This window comes from Strix aluco, chromosome 21, assembly GCF_031877795.1.
Source record: "Strix aluco isolate bStrAlu1 chromosome 21, bStrAlu1.hap1, whole genome shotgun sequence".
NCBI lineage: Eukaryota > Metazoa > Chordata > Aves > Strigiformes > Strigidae > Strix > Strix aluco.
The window spans coordinates 38,682-60,671 of NC_133951.1; the positions used below are offsets into that span (position 1 = coordinate 38,682).

At 48.0% G+C, this 21,990-nt stretch overlaps 1 protein-coding gene across 5 annotated transcripts in view; it reads right to left on the reverse strand.

The window, feature by feature from the left end:
* PRPSAP1 (phosphoribosyl pyrophosphate synthetase associated protein 1) overlaps positions 1-21,710 on the reverse strand; it is a 27,855-nt gene extending 6,145 nt beyond the window's left edge. The window contains exons 1-8 of one of the 5 annotated variants that reach the window (XM_074847187.1): positions 21,558-21,710; positions 20,717-20,828; positions 12,218-12,270; positions 10,516-10,582; positions 6,053-6,225; positions 5,518-5,633; positions 4,294-4,349; positions 3,621-3,763 (exon numbers count right to left, since the gene is read on the reverse strand). In XM_074847187.1, the coding sequence (XP_074703288.1) occupies positions 3,621-3,763; positions 4,294-4,349; positions 5,518-5,633; positions 6,053-6,225; positions 10,516-10,582; positions 12,218-12,270; positions 20,717-20,799 (691 nt within the window). In that variant the 5' untranslated portion in view covers positions 20,800-20,828; positions 21,558-21,710. Of the gene's footprint in view, positions 1-3,620; positions 3,764-4,293; positions 4,350-5,517; positions 5,634-6,052; positions 6,226-10,515; positions 10,583-12,217; positions 12,271-20,716; positions 20,980-21,389; positions 21,537-21,557 lie in introns of those variants that run through there. The other 4 variants (XM_074847184.1, XM_074847182.1, XM_074847185.1 and 1 more) reach the window with 4 other exon arrangements.
* Positions 21,711-21,990: the final 280 nt, after the last annotated feature.

Genomic DNA, 21,990 nt, shown 5'->3' on the forward strand with positions numbered 1-21,990 from the left:
CAAGTCAGAACTGCTACGAGAAGGGAGCTTGAAAAATTATGCAAATAATAAAGAACATTTTCGTCCCAGACACAAACCCTCCATTTGTATGTAGACAAAAGAGGGCAACAGAAGTAAACCACAGCTGCACTTCTGCCTGGCGTAACCCCTGGGATTACGTACGAGTTTAGGTTAAAAGAATTGCTGGGTTTTTTCTGAAGAGTCAGAGAAGATGTTTGTAGTATCTGCAGCTTGGGGGGGGGGGGGGGGGAATAAAGAAAAAAGAGAAAAAAACCCAGAGCAACCACAATTTTTATAAAACAAGACTATCAGAGAACCCTGAGGAGTGGGGGGGAAGCAAGTTCATCAGCCAAACAGTCTGTCCTGCACTTTTATTTCGCTGCGAGTACCACATGGTGAAGGCGAGATGATCACTGGCAGGAAGAAACAGCATTCCCAGGTGCAGAAGCCTGCTGCTTTAATTAAGCGGTCAAAAATGGGTTAAGAAATGCTAAAACAAATTCTGTTTGGAGCTGACAGCGTGCATTAAAGTGATAATCACCAAGAAAAATAGTGTTGCATTTACAACAGAGTCTATGAGCTTAAGAACAAACTGTTTTGTGCAGAGATAGTACTGGAATGACAGGTAACATCTCTGTGCCCAGCCCAAACACAGGAAAGAGATGGGGACAGGGAAGGAGGAACAGACCTACAGTCACTCCAGTTTTTCACCCAAACTCTCTTCCTTCATGGCAGTTTGCTGGGCTCTGGGTTTGAAGCAGACCATTAGCTATCTGTATAAAGTACTGAATTTCAAAGCCACTGAAATGATTTAACAGATGGTGCTCCACCCCTTTTCTCAAGGACAGGGAAACACAGAGTCCACACGGGTTTGTTAAAGCACAGCCCCAGGCCAGCTGCAAGCTTTGAGACACAAAGAGCACACAATCAAAGAGAATAACCCCGCAGCGACGTCCTGGCTCAAAAACTCAGATTTCTGGGTTTTGAGTGACCTGAGCTGTTGCTGCAGCTCTAGCACCACACTTGGTGCAACTGGAAGCACCTTCAGCATTTTTCTGTTATGGCTCCATATGACACCAAATCAGAGTATCACATCAGGCTACACTCTCAGGACAAAAAATAAGCCCTTACACTGCATAAGACTCGTTAATTAAAGGCACATGATCTCTACTAGAATAAGGAGGAAAGGCGTATGCCAGGACACAGGAGCCCAGCCAATTCCCTAGGAAGCCCATGAAGAATGGCATGAAGCACAAGTCATTGCTGTAGGGCTCTGGGGCTGCTCCCAGACAGGGGTTTCACTTCTCTCTGGCTGCAACACAGCTGTCAGGGACCCTGAACTGCAGAGTCCAGAGAGGGAGGAGAGGATGCTCCACACCGACCCGGCTGCAGCCCAGGGCAGGATCCTCCACAGTCAGTCTCAGCCACCCTCCAGGAGTGCCCCCACCTTCCAACTGCCCAGACCCAGGCAGACCTGGAGACCGGTTCCGTTTCAACAACCGGAGGTTTTTTCCGGCCAGTGTTGTTGTAAGGAAGCACCAGCTCTGGGTGAGCAGCACACGTCCTACCTTTCACAAACAATACAGGGACGTAGCTGAAACCTGCTTCACTCTGCCATCGGACCCGACACCACCGGGATTGCTGGTGATGGTACACACAGCAGGAAGAGCTGATCAAGGGTTTTGGTTGATGTGCCAGTTGAGGTGGGAACACACTTTTCCAATGACCGAATTGGACAAAAAAGGAGGCGCAGCAGAGAGGGTAAGTACAGACACTCACAGCGTTGCCATCCCTGACCCTAGCTGCATCTTCACCTCTGTCTGGCAGAGTGCAGCTCCATGGCAGAGCCTGTGACACAGCCAGGATGCTCTAGAAGCTTACAGACTGCTTTTACACAGCTCTCACCTCACTACTGTGCACCGCCAGTACCAGAGTCCAGCTCACTCAAAACCAGGTGTCTATCAGATTAGAAAACGGAGAGAAAAGCAGCTTTCTACTGAGAGTTTTGGACAAGACTGCCCCATAATCCACCCCACGTTTCCCCGACAAGACAGCTACCAAGCCACAGCTTGATTATTTTACATTTGTGCCTTAGGCATGAAGGAATGTAAGGTCATTAGTCAAGTGCTGAGTTTCTGCAGGAGATAAGAAAGTGGTGATACACAGCAAATTAGTTTGTGTTTGGATAGCTGAGGACTGAAAACAATTTTCCACTGGAATCATAACTAAACTGGACAAGGGCACATTTCTGTACAAGCTACCATTTACAAGGCTCTCCAGCAGTACAAGCCCCCACAGTTGAGCTTCCTTAAAGTGACATGGTTGGAAATAAGAATACAGTCGCATCAATGCCCCAGTAGCAAGCAAATGTCAGCTATATTTTGGAGGACAGCATCCTCTTCAGAGTAGGAGGGGAAGGAAAAAGCCAAGAGTAACCACACAAATTCCTGTTTTGTTGGAAGGGCATGAAAAAAAACCCCTTGCCAGAAGGGAAATGATTGAGATGAAGTCCCAAACTTCAATGACAAACCCCATGTGTCCTCCAAGGCCCAAGAGGAGTTTCACCAGCAACAGAAGCACTGTTTAACTGATTGTATTATAGTGAGCAATGACTGGGGTAATGTAAAATGCCTGCAGTCTTACTTGCCTTCCCTCCATGACTTGCCCACAAACTGGTTAGATGTTCTCCCTAAACTTCAAAAAGACAAGAGGAGACACTTATCAGTAGCCCTCGCCACTGCTGGTATAATTAAGTTTGGCTGCATGAGGGATAGCTCCTTACCACACAGCACAGCATGCATCCTTTCCCACAGTCACTTCTCAGCCACATTCCCTGCACTCAATTTCTGTCCTACCACCACCTACCCAGAAAGCAAAAATCCTTCCAAAATGGAGCTGGATTTTGATTGTACTGTTGTTACTTGGCTGCTGCCATTGGAGGAATACAAGCAATCTTAAGAGGACAGCACTTCCCAGAACACAGGCTTCCTCCTTTTTCCTTTGCTCTGTGCTCCAAAATCAGTGCTTATCCATCAATGCCAAGAGCACAGGAAGAAGCTCAGCAATGCTCTCAGAGAACCTATTCACCCTAGCCACACAAACCTCAGAACCTTGTCAAAACAGACACTGGAACATGATCATCTCACTGCCAAAATGAAGAAAATTTCCAGCAGTAACAATAGCTGCAGCAGGAGGGGAAGACAAAGGTCAGCCGTCCCCTGCACGCTGGGGACAGCAGCCTGTCTCAGTGGCTGTTCCCATGATAGTTACACTTTTGAATTTATTTTCTGTTCCATTAGCTCAGTGAGTTTTGTTGCTGAGCGCTGTAAAAGCACTGTCTTTATCAGAGGTTTGTCAGTCTGACACTGTTGAGTGGGCACAGCCTCCTTAGAACAATACTGATGCTCTGTATGGCCAGAAAGAGTTAAATAAAAACCTTCCCTTGTACCTTCTTCTAAAACTTGATGATATCAACCTTTCCATGAGAAAAATTCCACCCATCCAACTGCCATTAGACTGGATATACCTACACAACTAAACCAACAGCAATTTCCCAAACTTTTTTTTTTTCCCCGCCCCCCCCTCCCCTCACAAAGGTAAGCAGAGAAGCTTAATCTTACATGGTAGCTCCAGGCCAGGATGCACAGTTGCATTTTTGACCATTGGAGGGGAGTGACGTCCATCATCCATGTCCTGCTCTGTCTGAGCCTCTCCGTGGATCACTGCTAGTCCCAGCCGTAGTCTCTCAGCGTAAGACTGAGCCCTGCAGGACAACCACAGCATGTCAGGAACATGTTGGGCTGATGCAACTCCACAGCCCAGTGCAGCAGGCCTCTCCCAAGCCCAGCAGGGCAAGCAAAGGCTGCGCCTCTGCGGCTGTTCCCCAGCAAGAAGCTTCACTGGAAATGACCTTTCATTCCTCCTTAATATCCCAAAGCCCACTCTACCCCTTGGCTCCACCACGGGGGTCTCCTGGCATTCCTCCATATGCTAAATGCTTTCTGAGATGGTCAGGCACTGCTGAAACTCAGCAAGTCTGATCCTGGCCGCAGGTGAACCTTCCAGCTCTGCAGCAGCAGCGATCTCCAGCGTTTACTCCCACAGGGTTGGGACTGCAAAATTCAGCTGCCCATCTGCACTACAAGAGACTTCCATCCCCTTTCCAGCCACAAAGGACTTATGGACCAGACTGCCAATCTATTTGCAACCCTCCCATATTTTTCCTGGTGTATTTCCCATCGGCCCAGATCTTTTCCAAGTTACTTCTAACCAGCTAGTAAAGCATCCATTTACCTTTTAGCTGCATCAGGAGATTTGGCTACAATAACTGCATTTCTGTAGTCTGGAATCTGGATGTGATAAAAAGGTATTTAAGTAAAGACCTTTTAGCTGGTGAGTAACTGATTTGATACATGGCTGAATAATCCTGCCCACTCTCCTTCCCCAGACCCAAATCTTCTTTCTGTGGCAAGAAACTAGAGAGTCAATTGCACTCATTTTCAACACCAGTATTTGTGTATTCTGCCCCAAATGCAACACAGTTTAGTTCAGCAAGACTGCAGGTCCTACTCTGAACATAACTGCAGCTCTGTGCCTCCTTCCCTACTGGTGCCCACAAGTTACGGCCTGGTCTGCAGCGCTGAGCGCAGCTGCCCGAGGCACAGGGCACGGCCCAGCGCAGGGGAGGAAGGGGAAGGGGTTGTGACGGGCCCTGGGGGCCAGAGGCATCGAACCTCTGCGGAGATCAGCACGTGGAGCCCCAGAGCCTGTGCAGAGCAGGAGCCAGCCTTGTGTTCAGAATGGGCAAAGGTGGGAATGTTCACCATGCTCAACCTACGCTATGGGGACTGGCAGCAGCTAATTCTGTCTGCAGGAGGAGGTCTCCCCGTCTGGGGAAGCCTTGTCCTCGCTGCATGGGCATAAACCATCATCTTCTGCACACGGAAAATAAAACCTCCATGCCCTGCCCCCAGCCCTGCTGTGCTCAGCATTCCTACACTCAGCCCAAGACAAAGTCTATCAATAATTCAGAGCAGTCAGACATCCACCACAGAACAAAGGGTGAGGGGAGACAGTTTAACAGGATTTAAAAGGTGATTAGAGGCCCAAGCATAAATAGCATCTATCAAATGGCACTAACCCTACAGAGAACAAGCTCATCTTCTGCTTATGGTCAAGAGTTCAATTTCTATCCAGGTACAATCATACAATATAACATTTCCCCACTTCCCTAAGAAACATGCAACAGGTATCCCCTAAGAAAGAATTCATTAACAGAATGACTGACCTAGCCTGACAACACAACCTCTGCATAAGCCGAGGCCCAACGCTGCTGTCACATTAAGATGAGTTAAGACAAATTGATATATATAGAATCATAGAATCATTCATGTTGGAAAAGACCCTTGGGATCATCGAGTCCAACCATGAGCCCTACTCTGCAAAGTTCTCCCCTACACCATATCCCCCAGCATCTCATCTAAATGACCCTTAAATATAGAACTAGAGTAACCTCACTTCTTCCTGTATATACTGAAGCAAGAAAGGGGATGCTCTCAGGTTGTCTACTGGGAAGCTGAAGAAGCCTTGAATTTCCTTTTGATGAAGGTCCATAGTGATAATGTGTGTTAGACCTAAGGGAAAAAAAAAAAAAAAGGTAACAATTCATTGAGAAGACTCCCACATGGCTGGAGTTCCTCGAATATCTCCATTTTCCAGACTATTTTAGCTATTACTCAGACTATTAAGCCATGTGATAAAATAAGCATAAACAGGTTAATGTAAAAAGTTCCAAAGACATAATGAGAAACAGGCATGTGGTAAGTCACAGCACTAGGCTGACACTGTATTTCAGTATGACACTTCTAGGCCACTTCCCTAGGTGCAAGTTACAAAGAAATAAAATTAAGCTGAAGCAAATGAATTCCCCCAGAAGGGTACAAGGGCTCAGCAGCACATCCCCACATTGAGTGGGAGAAGAATGGAAGGACAGATGCCCCCTGGGATGCCCAGCAGCCAGATGCAATGCAGCGTCCAAGCCTGCAACACTCACCTGCCTTGGCGAGCATTGAAGCCAGCAGCTTGCAGACTATAGAGCCCCTCTTCCTCATCTTGCTCTGTTTGCTGTAGGGGAAATAAGGGATGACCCCAATGATGTTCCTGGCACAGGACGTCTTCAGTGCATACGCCATTATCAGCAGCTCCATGACAGCAGTATTCACATCCCTAGGAGATTTGAAAACCATTCCAAGTATCAGTAGGTGTTTTTCCAACGCAACTCCTTTTCCTTTTATACCCATACCTCTCCTCACCAAACTTCCAAGCAAATAATGCTACATCTTATGCTAATGTATGCAAGACCCAGACTGCAATTGTATAGCTCCTTCCATCGTGCCACAGCACATTACAATCAACCGCTGTATGTACAGGACATGACTCCAGTACTCAAGAGCTGTGGACTGGAATTTGATTTTGTATTCTTTCATGAGGTGTATAATGATTTCCCTCCATCATCACAACAACAAAGGGCATTTTTTCATTTATGTTGTAACAAATGTCACCTCATACAGTGTATTTTGAAATAAAATAGTCTTTTAAAGAAGCAGAACACATGTAGCCTACACAACTTCACCCACATTGGATTTATTAGGGTATTTTCTTTTTTAACAGTGTAAGGCAGGTTATTTTTCCTGCCATAAGAAATATTGCACTTTGGAGCAATACAAAGTCCAGGCACATCACTTTGGTGTAGATCGGCATCTCCACGCTATCTAGCTTATCAGAGATGGGAGGAACAACAGCACAGTAAATGCTAAACAACTCTTTCTTGAAAGAAAAAACAAAAATGCAACGTAGGCAGAACTTATCTGTAGACCACAGCAAGGAATACTCGTAAAACCCCATTTTCAGTTAGCTTCAACATGATGACTGACATGGCCCAGCAAGGGATGTATTAGTCTGCATTTTAATTCATTTTGGGAAGGGGAAAAAAAAAGCCAAGCCCTTTTACTTCCTTAAAACCTCCACCAAGAGACACTGTTTGCATCATCCCAAACTGACTTGAGATCACTTGGGAACTGAAGAACATGCACTTCAGAGAAGACAGGGACTGGCAATCCTCTGACAGCACAGACACCCTTGCTTGGGGGGTTTCAGCACAGACGGCCTCAACTGACACACCACTTGCACAGACTGGTCCCCAGGAGGGCAACACCGGCAGTGGCTCAGCTGTGGAGCCCATGGTGACAGAGGGGGCTGAGTGGACCATCCTTCCACACAGCAGCAGAGGAATAAACAGCACAGAGCAGCTTAAAGCTCTGCAGAGCTTTCTGGACGTTACCCAGACATTGCTCGAGGACCCATTTTCCTCCTGACCACCGGGGACTACTTCCCCAAGAGCTCAGAGATAGGGTTTATCCGAGCCTCTGTTTGTGTGACCTGTGACAAACCTCTAACGATTTCCATTCCTCCATCACTCCCCCTTCCTTCAGAAATTAACCTCTGTTTGTGCCTCTTCATTTGGGAGCGCTCTGGGTCTCTGTTCTCCCGCTGGCCCCGCCAGCCCTCGTGCACAATGCCGTTTACACACAAGAAAGCTTTGTTAGCTCTGAAGAACCCAGCCAAGAATTACATAAAACATAGCCCCCTGCCACATAGGACAACGAGCAAACAAAGAACTGTTTCTTCCCTTTGGTGTTTTAGCTGTGCCAGTGGGGCCACGAGAGGAGAAAAAGATGCTACTATCAGTGTTGTATGAAAAGAAAGTGGCCAAGTTCAAGCCTATTTAAAGTTCATCCCAGAAATACAATATTTTCCATCATTATTTTTCAAATTACTCTTTAAAAATATATATATACTCATGTGAAAAGTGGATAGAGAACAAAACTGCTCCTGGGAGAAATGGTTACCACTGATTTCAAAAGGCACCAGCAGTCCTGGTGCTGCTGTGGGACACTGGCAGCCATATCCCTGGAGAAATTACTCGAGGAGGAGCCCCTCTCTCCATACTCAAGCAGGACCCCACGCTGGGCTCTGGGAAGCTCCTGCAAACCAGCCAGCACAGGCACTAGGCAGAGGCGGATGCGTCTGTCCCTCCAGCAGGACATGGGGCGGGGGGGTGCTGGGGGGTTCGTTGAGTCGAGGAGCACCCTCCTGGATGCTTCATGCTGAGCCAGCCGTCACACTGACCTGCTCCTCTGCAAGGGGCACGGACCCCAACTAAGGGCCTGGCTTGGGGTGGGGACTAATTGGGGGAAATAACATCTGCAGTGGAACCCCAGCCACAGCACCTCCAAAACCGGTACCCAGGAGAGCACCCCAGCCTCCTTGCTGCCCTCCCCGCCTCCTGCCTTGAAGCCGTGCTCACGGTTACTGCTGGAAAGCCTGAGCCAAGACCTCACACAGGGACTGTCAGCTCATTACCAGGACATTCAGAGCCAGCTCAGCTATCCCTCACACCCCACTTCCCACCCCTCTCCAGCCGCCTGCAGCCTCCCACGCTGCTCCCCAGCGCTGTTCTCGGGGCTGAGCAAATGGTTTACGTGAAGCTGCCAATCAACTTTGCAACAACCAGCACCAACACTCAGCACTAAAAGACTCCTTTTGCTTTTAGGGTAGCACTAAAGCACCAACTCTTCCATTTTTCTACAGTTTAAACATGAGCTATTTGGTTTTCCCTCATACAAATGCTAGTCCACACACCAACAGTCTTGGACGATACCGGTCTTTGTAACATTTTTAGTTCTGCTATATGCTTTTTGGACAGGGAGCTTGTATCAAATATTCAGGTCTTTTCATTCTCTCTGTGCATTTAAGACACAGACTGTGAATTCACATTGCAGCATAACAAGGTTGTTTCCCTCTCTACTCCCCTCCTACTAAGTCCTAATATTTTCTTTGATTTTCAAACCGCTACTGAGCATGGAAGTGCTATTCTTAGATTATTCAACACAGTTGTTGTTTTTACTCTCCTGAAAAGCTCCCTGAAACCCACTGCAAAATTGAGATGCCCTTGAACCTGTCCTCTCAAGCAATGCAGCAAAGCACAGCTGCATCTTAAGAATAAAAGATGACTTGGCTGCACAACAGCGGCTCCTCACCTGGAGGGCCTTGAACATTTTGGCTAAAAAGGACCCTTTTCTTGGCCCACAACATTGAATTCAGTTTATGGAAAAACAAGGAGATCAACAAGTTAAAAGCAGAGGAGGTTTTCCCCTCCCCAAACTATTGCTGCCCCTAATGCTCTGAGTTATCTCTCTCTCAACACCTTATCTGTTTCATGTTTACACAGCTCTCAGTTACAAGTTATTTCAGAGAACTCTCTCACGAGGCACAGGAAAATGGCACTATTCACCCAAAACATAATCCTGCATCACCGGATTTTCTTCTCGCAGAGATTTACTTGCTCCCTGAGGAAAGAAACACTTTGAGCATCTGTCCAGAGAGAGATGAGCTCTAGGAAAATGTCTCAGCCTGCAGGAACTCCAGAAGTGAGCAAGCTGATCTTGTATTCCTACTGATTTCTTTAACAACAGGCCAAGCACTACAAAGAGGAAATGAACTTGAGTTCTCACGGGGCTCTATTTCTTTGGCAAGCAAGAAAAAAATCTGTTTCAACGGTATTCTGCTACCTGCTTGAGCTCTGGTACTTATTTGTTCTTGTGATTTCCCAAATCTGAGCAGAATTTGGTAACTTGAAAAAAGCTATCAGAACAGGAATATCCTTGTTTTGCTAACTGTGCAAAAGGCATCCTATCAAAACCTCATCTCTGAAAATAGCACCTCCCCTACTCATAGTTGGCCATTTTGCAGTTATTATTTGTTTGTAGGCTCCCTTCTCACCATACTAGTGCTATCTCACTACACTCTTCCTCAGCCAGCGAGCAGCAAAGCTCCTGAGGTTAGCAGCTGGTTTTCTAGTCCCCTAGTTACTTGCAGCACTTCTTTTTCCGCTTATTCCCAGGCTAGAACAGACCAAAATAAAAACCAGAAAGGCCCACTTAAGAAAAGGCCCAACATCATCAAGAATACAAGAGGGAAGCTATGGACTTCCACCTCACCACAGCAAAAGGGGAAGAGTAATCCAGCCTGCAATGAAATCAATAGCTGCTGTTCGTTGCTGGCTCTGCTGCTTGGTAATTGGGAGGCAGAGGAAATTACACATTCCGAAATGGAAATGCCAGTCAGAAATCACCAAGCAACTGAGCCTGCAAGGGCACCAACCCACAGACCAGGGATATTCCACTTGAAGCCATCAGTCACACGTGTTCTTGCCTCAAGTGACACACTTAAGCTATTTGATGGGACGCTTCTCAGTTTGCTGTGGCACAAGCGATCCTCTGGGAATTTTAACAGCTTAACACTACGTGGTGTCTTAAATGTAAGTCAAAGCAATGACAACACTGGAAGGAGACTGGTTATCGTGCTGGCTAATGATGAGCAAACCTATCGAACAATCTGCTGAACCAGAAATTCAAAGCATATCACAGCTGTAAAACTGAGCCACAGGTCCCTTACCTGGGGATTGTCTGTATAATGAAGATATCCTGTCCCCGGACGGATTCTTTTATTTCAACTCTTGTTTCTGAAGAGGATTGAAAACACAGTCAGTTTTGTTTCCAAACATCAGATTTACAGTGATAACAAACCATGTTTTAGCAGCAACTTTGCCACTGCTCAGGGCAGATGAGGACTTGCTCCTTTGCCCTTCGTGCACATACACCCACTACACAAATGGCAGATGAGCCAAGCGGATTTTCCAAAGGCTGGTCCCGGAAAGTAAAGAGCTGGCATGACATATCAGTGAGTTAGTTGTATTTACAACACAAAACCAGGCTGGATAGCTGTTCTCTTACATGTAGAAGACAATTAACTAACTCTCAATGAGAGATCCTTTTCATTTCTCCACGCTGAGTGCTGAAAGCTGTCAATACCACATGCATTAGCGAACAACCAACCACCCAAAGCAGCGCAACCTTTAGTACTTACCAAGAAGGTAACTCGGCTCTTTTGCAGCTTACCATGGGGTCAGCTCTATACAGGCTGGAGAGCCCAAGGCAACACCAGCAGCACAGAGTTCAGAGGGAGATCTCCCCAATTTCACTATCAAGGTCAAGACATTTCAACACTGACACTAGCTGAAAACCCGGGTCTCTGCTGAACACAATTGCTACAGTCCGAGACTCAAACGCAAAGGCCGAGCCCCGAAGCAGCTCTGCAAAGCCAAAGCAATGACACCAGGTTTCCCGAGGTGCCTGTCTTAGCCACTCATTTCCCACACAGTCATGAACTAGAGGGCAGGGACAAGTGAAAGGAGAGAAACATCTACCCAGCTACGGAATTCAAAGTCTAATTGCCTGGGCACTGGCAGTAACCTTAAGGGACTCTGCTGAAAGCAGATGGATTTGCTGTGCAGTGATGAAGAACGACTTCAGACCTTGTAGCACGTAACCTGATTTAACGCTAACCCCAAAGGGCAGAGAGCTCTCACTAGCACAAACACAACAGCCAACCCAACCACAACCACGGCAGCTTACACACCGCGTGGCCATTCTGGCTGTAAGAGCACAGCACTATGCTAAATCCTCCCACGCTTCCCCTCACCTGTATCAGCTCTCTGGTTCTAGTCTCTCTTGCAAATAAGGTCTTCAAACAGTAAGTGACTCTTAGCCACTGAACTGTTAGCCAATATCCTTGCATTCTAGCCCAGCATTGGAAAACAGACACTTGCCACACTAAAGAGATGAAAGCAAGCTCCAAGAAGCACGCTCCCCAGCACAGCCCTGAATTTGCACTCTTTAAAGCAAGAGGACAGGTCCTTGCTAGGGCAGCTGTAAACTGTGGCGGGAAGGGCTGGAAGAAGGGGATAATTCAAAAGTTTGCAAGGCAGACACTTAGAAAGCAGGCCATTACTTTTAAACCTGGGAGATGTTTTGCTAAGCACAAGAGCATGTAAGATTTTGTAGCAGCTAACACCCAAGGTAGGACTCTCCCTTAGACAAGCATTAGCTGATGAGCAGACAAACAAGATAACAGGGGAAAACAAGGAACACATTTAATTGCTTTGTCCAAGGTCAGCCACGGAGGTTTAGCACTGCCAGGAGCAGCAGCAACATCACAGCTGAATCACTGCGCTTACTAGACAGGTTTCACTGATGGAGTTACCCAGTATTTCTGAGATTACCTCAAAATAGTTGCAAATAGTAAAGATTTCTCTCACCTCCATTGGTTTCCTGGTACACCACAGATTTCCCCAGCTCAGCACCGAGACGCCTGGAGAGAAAAAGGAGATTAAAAATGGAGGAACCCAGCAGTTCGTGATCCAAAGCAGAGACTGGACCAAACATTACACACCAAAACACAGCACTGCCTAACAGGGAGCCAAGTGTGCCAGCCAGGCTGCAGAACTACACATCCTCCCCTTCCCTGGGGGTCTCCTTCCCTCCGACGTCCCTGGGGCGCGCTGCCCTGCGGCAGGTCAACGCAGCACTCGAAGAGCCAGTCCTTGCACTGACCACAGGCTGTGCCTCCTGATGGCACAGGACATTTTGCCAGCCTATGCAATGCCACCTTAGGCGGATCTGTTGTGGAACTAAACATTAATGATTTACTCAGATTTGATTAATGGCAACTGAGTCGTCTTTTTTTTTTTTTTTTTGACTCCCACGTCTTTTTCTTTTTTCTTCCCCCATACCTTCCTTCTGAAATAACTCAGCTGATTGAAGAGATTTTAACTTCAAAAAAGACTTTTCTGATTTTTTCAAATTACTCCTTCCTCTTCTCAAACGTCAAACCTACAACATTCATCACAACAAAGATTACAATTGCACCCCCCCCTTTTTTAAAAAAAATTATTTCTTTATAAGAACGATTCATTTTGAAGAACATTTTAAAAGGCTTCAAAAGACAGATTATTCCCTCAGGTGACACTTCTGTATTTAGCTGTACTGACAAGTAACCCATCAGTATTTAGAGGCACGTGTGCTTTAACCATGTGCCTCAGCTGAGAGACCCCACACCAGCAAGACACTTGGGAGAGACGTGTTGCTGCAACTCAGCTGGCTGGAGCAGAGGGCAAGTCCCTCCTCTCTGCTAGGGTCTGCTTGGTGGCCGTGCCCACACGCTGGATTAGCAAACAGTTTTTGCCTACAAAATACCTTGTTCAATGCGTTGATTACAGCAGTGGTTTCCTGTCTGCACAAATAGTGTATTTACCTGGACACATGCCAAAATTATGTGAATGGAGACTATCCCTAAATAAAGGGCCCACACCTGTCACTGGTTTTCCCCCAGTCTACCTCCTTCAGCAGTTGGTCTCTCTTCATTTCCTTAGCCACAGATTCAGCCTTGTATTTCAATTGTCCCAAAGATTTGTTTTTTCAGAAATCAATCAGCAAGACAGCCTGAGACAGGCACACTGCTGGCCCACCAGCAACTGCTGGACTCAGCTCCGAGCCCACAAGCTGGAGGTCTCAGCTAGAAGCTGACCTGGAAAGCGTGCCTGCGACAGCTGCGATAACAGATACTCGAATGCAACGGGATATAGTTGCTTAGCTGGCTTCGAAGCACGTATTTGGCACACACACATTCCCGATCGTGTGTCTGGCAGCACGTTTTGCCATGGCTAGGGCTGGTGAGTAAACTCCCACAACGAGAATCATACGCGTGTGGTTGTCGCTGACTGCAGCATCACCCAGGCACTGTGCCGTCCAGAGCAGGCAAGCCACCCAAATCTCTAATTCAGCTTCTCTCATCAGCCCTGCTGACTTAAAACGTGCAGCTGCGATACAAAGGCATCCTCAATACCTTTAGTATCTTCAAAAAAGAGCTGGCAGCTGGTCAAGCAAAGGCATGCCCAGGGATGGATGCACAGTAATTTTGTTTTTGCAGATGGGCTCCAGCGAGCTCTTACAGCCGCTGTTGGGATCCTGCTGTCTTTCCCATGACAGTCAGGCATTTGCAACCACTAAGCTTTGGCCTAATCGCTGCCAAGGCATCCAAGTCGAAACTAGCTCAAGAATCACATGCAGAACAAACCAGTGTGTGGGGGGAAATGTTTAATGACTCACACTTGTTCCTCTGCAACTGCATGGCAAGTCTTGCAGCTCCCTTTGGAGGCACACGTGCCCTGACTCCACTGCAGACAGCACGCTCCTACCTCACTACTGGAAAAAAACCTCTATCAACAAGACTGTGCAAGTGCCCTTAGTCAACCCTGCATCTCGTGGAAGGAGGGGAAGCTTCAAAAACAGTCCAGCTGGACACATCTCAGCAAAACACCCCTTAGAGGGTGGCACTTCCAATGTTAAGAGGTGGCAAACAAACACAGTGGAGGTTTGTGACGCTCTGCGAGGATGTGGCTGGCAAGAAGAAACCAGAGCCCAGTGGTCCCCTATTCAGACTGTGCAGCAGCAGCGCAGCTTCTGTGCTGCCGAAACAAGAAATTGGAAAGGTAAGTTTGCTCCCCAATGGAAAGAGGGACACTAAACAGCTCGGCTTGTCAAACCTGGGTGCAGATAGCAGCAGAAGAGACAATAAGAAAGCAGCTGCCAGCTTAAAGGAATGAGCAGTAGTAGATTGCTCTGCTCAGATAATAAATCCCATCTCTGCTCCAACTGTTGACTGCAAGTAAACAAGAGGGGCAGCAATGGGAAGAATACGAGATAAAACTGCCCATAAAAGTCATACATCAACCCTGCCTGTAGCGCTCTGCAGTCCTCCGAGCTGCAGGCATGGCAGCTCCACCAAAGCAGTTCAGGTATGTTTACCCAAGGGGCACACCTTCCACTAAATCCATTTCTGAAAGCTTTGCATAAGACAAGACTTCAGCCAGTGAAGGAGTCTGATAAAACCTTGATTTAGTCAAGGCTATTAAAGAAGGGACATCTTGTGCAGGTTCTGTTGTAAAATATCGAATTCCACAGGACTTGTGTCAAAAGGGAGATCTGCACCGAAGTCAAGGGCCAAGCACAGCCTTAGCCACCACACAGCCTGGGAGCAACCATTTGTAACAGAGTTCAAAGACAAATTCCCCCTTCCCATCACCTCTCCCTTTTTCTTCTCCATCCCCAGCTCTTTTCTCTCTAAATCCTCTCTGTGCAGAAGCTCCCAATTGCTTGTTGCTTTAGACAATAGAAGAATTAAACTGACAGCAAGAACTCTGTTTGCATTGGGCTCCAGGACTAACAGCATAATGGTATGAACAGGGGCTATCACAATTACTGGATCGCCTGGATATCAGAGTCATTGGATCTACACTAGGAAAGCACAAGCTGCCACTACAGGTAACCCAGAGCACACACCCCCGCAGAGAGATACAGCTTCTTCTGGCAAAAGTACTATTTCAGGTCTTGTAGCTAACTCACACCTCCAAGCAAAGCGAGCTCCATCGACAAAAGGCCTGCTGTGTGGGGCAGTAGTTGGCTACGGGGCAGTGGGGGGGCTTTTGCTGATACCGAAGTGTTTAAGAATGGAGAACGGTCAGGCTGATTTTATGGTATTTGCAAAAATCTCACTTGTTAACCAGACCCATGCAGATATCAGAGCACGACTTCACTTCTGGAAGCTCGCTCCCTTCTCCATCCAACAGAGGCAGAAACTCAGCTTGGTGTCATTTTTGTTTTTAAAAGCAGCAGTCTTGAGAACCGGGATCTGCTAAAAAAGCTATGCACACAGAGTCCTGCCAAGCTCAGTGCAGAGGACTGGGCACACTGGCATCAAGGTCTTACTACTCCAGGCTGCTCCCAGCTTTTAAAATTTTTAACACCATCTCAGTGTAAGCTTTCCCTGTGTGACCATCCACCAGATAGGGAAAGCCCTGCTCCTCGCTCTGCTCTGTCCTCGCACCAGCTCCATCACTAAACTAACTCCTCTAGGACCTGATAGCATCTAAGAGAAAAATTCTCTTTACAGCTTTAAAAAAATCCTACTCAGAGCAATTGGCCAGTAAAAATTTATATCGATCTGGAATATCTCTCTGTAAACATTGCCTAGGAAGGATGATCTAACTTTCCGCAGTCTCAACACATGCCAAGAGGATGTTAAGCTGTGGATACAAGAGTGTTTATAAAAATCAGTCTCAAATTCACAGCCTAAACGTGAACAGCTCAGAAGTCACCTATAGTTTAACAAGGAAGTGACACACTGCGGTATTTCAGGAAATGCCACGAGATTGTATTAGACTGTTAAAATGCTCCTCTGAAGACTATCAAAACCTACTGTACCAGGCTCTTGAGACAACAGACAGTCAGTTAAAAGAGACCTGACGTTTAGCTGAATCAAAATTCAAGAGGCAAGTTCACTTTCAGTGCTTCATGCCACCAAAGCACGTATTGCTGGGAAGGGCTCTCAGCCTGGGCTGCATTTCCTTCTCCCACTGTGACAAGCACCTGAAAGACAGTTGTAAAGTTATCTCCAGTACAAACATCCAATTTGAAGAGAAACCTGCATACAAAGCCCTTGGCTATGATACAATTTTATTTTGCCATTAGCTTCTTCATTACAAACACTTTCACTGGTCTCAGCTCTGCAAATACCCAACTCTCCCCATACCTACAGACTCCACAAACCGCTGCAGACTCCTGAAGGAGCTGGAGCTGACAGCAGAGGATCTGCTGCATGCTTGGCCACAGCCAAAGCAAGCCACGGCCTGACTTTGAATTGCTTTTCAAACTCGAGCAAACTTTTATTTAAAGATCAGCTAGCACAGTAGCAGCTCCACAGTGTATTTCCTAATCTCCCACTACAAGAACCAGCCAGGAACAGGAAAGGAAGCAGCAGCTTCCTGGATACAAGACAATCTGTTCAAATATCCTGTAACTATCTGAGCTGGCCTTTACCTCCCTCCATCCACTCAGCACAACTGGATACTTGAAGAACAGTCCCTGCTGCTCATCTGCCACTTGTACCCAGAGCTATCTAGCACTTGCATCACTTGTTCCAGCCGTGCCAAAGCCGTGCAGCTGAATACCAGCAAATACTGCACAGATTTTCCTCTACTCCTACCAGTCCACTCCTCGTGAAGGAACTTCCCCTAAACCCGGCACCGGCCGGCACAGAAAGCTACGACGCAAAGCCAATCTGCTCAGCCACATTACATGCTTCACCTAAGCTGCACAGAAAATCTTAAAGCCCAACTGCTCCACACTCACCCTACTCCAGCACCGTCCCCCACCTGTAACCCTCTTCACCTCTACTGCTTTTTAGCTGATTATTTTCCCTTTTCAAAATCCTCTGATGCAGTTTCACCCTGTAGTATCTGTTAGCCTCCTGCCACAGTGCTGAATCTTCTGAGCTGGAAAAGAGTTGGTGCTACCCCCTCTCCTCCCAGAGCACGAGCTCTTTCCAGAAGGCAAGAACAGGGTTTGGAGAAGAGGGAGAGCAGCATCCCAAGGTCACTGCGACCTGACTCTCCTCTGCCATACTCCCACAGGCCGGCAAGACAACCTAATGAGGAAGGCTGACATTACTCTTCCTCCATCCCATCAGAAATTCTCCTTCAGCTGAGGGAAGCTGCTGCAAGTCCTCCTAACATACTGTCTCTTCCAAAAGCAGGGCTCACCTCCCGCTCATTCACAGAAAACACCACCCTGGTTTTAGTGTTGTGTACCTGGCTCCCTGCAACCAGAGATCAGAACAGGAGGAGCACTGGGGAGGCATTAGCAAGCTTCAATCAGCAATCCCCTCCAACCCAAACACACAAGCAGGGAGTGGAAGGTAACATTTGTACCCTCTGTGCCAAACACTCCAGTCAGAGGGAGATCTAAATACATCTGTTGGATTCCAGAGATTAAAAAGCCTTGCTAGACCTCCCTCCCCCTTGCAGCACACAAGGCCCATTACGGATCAGCACTGGTCACAGAAATTATCTTTCTCCCCTGCAAATGCAGCTTGTAATCAGGTGCCAAGTGTCCTAATTACAGCAGGAATTTTCTTTCCATCTGGGAAAGAATTTAAAAAAACCCACATCCCTCTCAATCTATAAGATATAAATAAACATATTATTTTACTTATGTTTCAGTGGTCCTGAGTCTAAGGAGCATCTTAAAAGTTTCACAAGGTATTTGGTTCACATAAGCCAGCATCATCTTCTCTCCCTGACTGACACTAACATAAACAAAAGTTCTGAAAACTCAAAGTGAAAGTTAGACTAACCATTCAGTCACTCATCCTATAGCCAGACAAGAATGCATAATGGGAAATTGTAAAGATCGGAAGGGTGCCAGAATGCCATGCTCAGAGCCTGAATCGGAAGCAACTCGAAGTTTTGCATTAAATGAAGTGAGGAGATTGAACAGCTTTCAGATTTCTGGTTTATGTCATGCTGCTCCTCCCCAGGCTTGAGATTTTTACAAAAGAATAAGCCAGGACTCATCAAATACTGATTTTAACATCATACCTACAGGCAAAGAGCAACAGAGTCTGGATGGACAAGTGTCTCAAGGGGCCCTACTCCTAATATTGCGTGTTGTTTTAAAGTTCTTTTACTACTTATACTAAAGGTCATAAAAAAACTTTAAAAAGAACGCACAATATTAGAGGACAGACTCACCCTTATAAGACTGCTCCAACTCTATTAAAAGGTGCAACTGACCTCCCCAGCAAAGTACAGGCTGGGATGTGACACAGTGGGAAAGCCAGCAGTCACGAATCTTTTGCAACCTGAAAAAACAAGGGATGTATTACAAACGTGTTGAAACAGCCCCTGAGCTCCTAAGGGAAGTCGGTGCAAAACCACCACACAAGATGCTGAAAATACCTTTTGAGATTTTTTGGAGACATTTTACTGTGGACAAATTTGTTCTATTAATGGTTCCAGATTTTGCAGCCCCTTTCAACAAAACCTCATTCACGTATAATGCTTTTACACCCTTCTATTTCAGAGTGGTCACTACTCCCATCCTACAGAAACTAAAGCTATGTGTCCTCAAGTCTCAGTTTAAGCAGCAGGTGTGTATCTCACTGTTGTGCTCATACCACCACCGGAGCATCTTCCTCACTGACATTACAGCCAAGGCAAAAAGCCCACGCTGCCTCTATTAAAAGTTTACTTTGCGAAGGACAGCCAGGAGGTCACTCTCTGGACCCTGCTGTCATTCACCCTCAGAGCATCACTGGGAACCCTGCAGAGGGTTACAGCAGCACAGTGCCATGACCTGGGGAAGCATGCTCCATGTCTCTTCTCATTACATCTTTAAAAAAAGTGAGTTATTTTTAAGACAAAGAGCAGAGAATAAAGATTGCCCTTTTTCTCTTTCAGTCCTGAGAACTTGGAGCTCGTCCCCAGGGGACTTCTGTTACGTTCGCTGTTGACGCAACAGGACAAGCCTTGTAAAACCATGTCCCATCTGTTGCAGCAAAACTTACTTTTTTATATAGAGAAACTTTATTTTCAGAGTTGTACCTGTGAAGGGAAAGTGATACGGAACTGACCAAATATAGCAAAAATACACTAACCAAAAAAAACCCTTTCCACTCCCAAACACTGGGATTTCCCTTTCCACCTCACATCCAAAGAAGTCCATCACTATTACCCAACACCAGCACTCCCAGCCCAACAGCCAAGTCAGCTTCATAGAGATAATCTGTGCTAAGGATTGAACACACTGTTTATTAAGCTAGCTGGACAAACAGCCAAATGTTCTTGCAGTTTAAGGTGGCAGCACACCTGTATTTGGTAATGTGTCCAATTTAAGCACGCCCTTGGAGACAGGAACAGGCCAGCAGCTGCCTAAGGCGTAACAAGGACACTATCTGCTGCAGGAGACAAACAAGCACTGAGCCCCCTCGATTCTGGGAGCAGCTTCCATGAACTGTAGCCGAAAAGAAAGGAAATCCAAATCCTGCTTTAGAATGACAGCTCCCCAGTGCACAGATGCCTGTCTCAGAAAAGCCCCTTCGGCTGGGAGCGCCCTGATGCGAACCAAACTAATTCAAAACAAAAGATCAAGTGTCAGGGTAAACTCAGTGCTCCTCTGTGCTGCAAAAGCCCCATTTTGGAGCCAGCTGTTACACACCTCCTTCAGCAGGACCCCACACATCCATCCCTGCCAAGTCAAGGTCAAACTCTGCCCAAATCAATGGGCTGGGAAAAAAAAAGGGGGAGGGGGCACAATTCTATCCCTAAACTCTCTTTTGTTAGCATGTGCTGCCCACCTTTCCTACCCCACCAAAACTCAGATTCACTAATCCACTTTGGTTAGTGCAAGTGCTGGTGTTACAGCAAGGTCTGCGCAGCCAACACTCCCTGTGCCCCAAGCAGTAAAGCTGTTGAGCACACAAGGTTGCCAACCTGTCCCCATGAAAAGCAGGAGAGAAAGTTTTGAGCATCTCCCAAACAGTTAAAATGCTTTCTGAGGTTTGTTTAGCCAAGTTTCACCTTCTCCCTCCCCAAAAGTAACAGCCTTTGCTGCAACCCGGCCTCTCCAGCATTGAAATGGATGTCAGAGACGCAGGAGACAGAAAACAGCCGGTCCATTCTCGTCGCTGGGTCAAACTGAGTTACCGGGAGGGATAAACCGGCACTGAGGAGAAAAAGGGCAGAGCTGCTGAACACTCTCAGTGCAAAACCTCCACAGCAAAGGAGCTCACAGCAGACACCTTTGGCTTGGGAAAGCGGGAGGACGCCAAAAGCCTCTCCAGCCGCTTTGAAGAAAGGCTGCCTGCACAGAGGAGCTCGGGGGAGGGGGAGAGGAAGAAACTTGAAAGAGAAGGAACTTACTCCGTGATCCTCTTCGCCAGCTCGGTGCAGGCTGCCGTGGAGTTGGCCGAGAAGACCCGGTAGCCACTTCTGGCTGCGTTCATCGCCAAAGAGTCATGCAACCCCCGTGGAGCTCGAAAGTGAGAAAAAACAGATTTATAAGGCAACAACAGCTTCCGTGGCATCCTTTTCTTCCTCTCCGCCACGATCACCGCCCCTTAAGGGGTGGAGAGGAGGAGGAGGAAGGGAACCCTTCCGCTACCTATGGTCTTGCTGGTCCACTCCTGTAACAAAGTATAAAAGGGGGTGGGGGGGTGTAGAAAATAGGAAAATATGGCTATTAAAATAAAATGCACCAGCCGGGGGGGGCGGGGCAGCGTGCTGCTTGCAGAGCAACCTCCACCCCCCAGGAGCCAGGCCTCGGGTAACCCCAACCCAAACCGCCTCACGGTCGCCCAGAGGCACCTCATACGCCAGGGGTGGGAAGACCCCCCCAAAACGGGGAATAGCAGATCGGAGAGGGGATCCCTGGGCTGGGGAAGGCGGGGCTGAGCTGAGGGGAGCGCGGGATGGGAGAGTGGGGGGGGGCTAGAGGGTTTCTCTGTGAGGCAGTAAGGCTAGAAGGGGGTCCCTGGGGTGATGGTGGGGGTGCCTATGAAGCCGGGGCGGGGGAATCCCCTCCCGCTCCCCTCACCCAACCAAGCGAGTTCCGCCACCCGGCTAGAGCGCCGCTTCCCTCGGCGGCCATCTTCTCCGCGCGGAGAGACCGCCCCCGCTGCCATCTTAGGTGAGGGCACAGCGGCCGCGCTCTCCCCTCACAGGGGGAGAGAGGTATCAGCTACTGCCCGAAGAGCGCCGGTACCTGAGGAGAAAGCGTGAGAATGGCGTAAACTCTCCCTCCTCGAGCGGGGCGCTCCGCCCGCTTCCCGGGTGCGGCTGACAGCGCAGCCGACTCTCCCTTCTGCCCGGCTGTGCCAGGCACGGCCTCAATGCGGCGGCTTCACTGCCCGCGCCTAAGATGGCGGCCGCGCCGGCGGAAGCGCTGCGGCGGCGCTCTAGCCTCGCGCCGTGGCGGGCGGGGCGGGAGGCCTCGGGCCTGAACCCGGTGGGGCGGGCGGGAACCACAGCCCTCCCCGCCCCGCCGCCTTCAGGCCCGAGGCCTCCCGCCCCATAGGACTTAAACCTGAGCGCTCCCGGAGCCCCACAGTGCTCAGGAGGGGTCCTGCCCCCCGGTCGCTGGCCCCATGGGTGGTGCTGGGCCGCGCTCTGGGCCTGGGGCTCGCCTTAGCACCCTG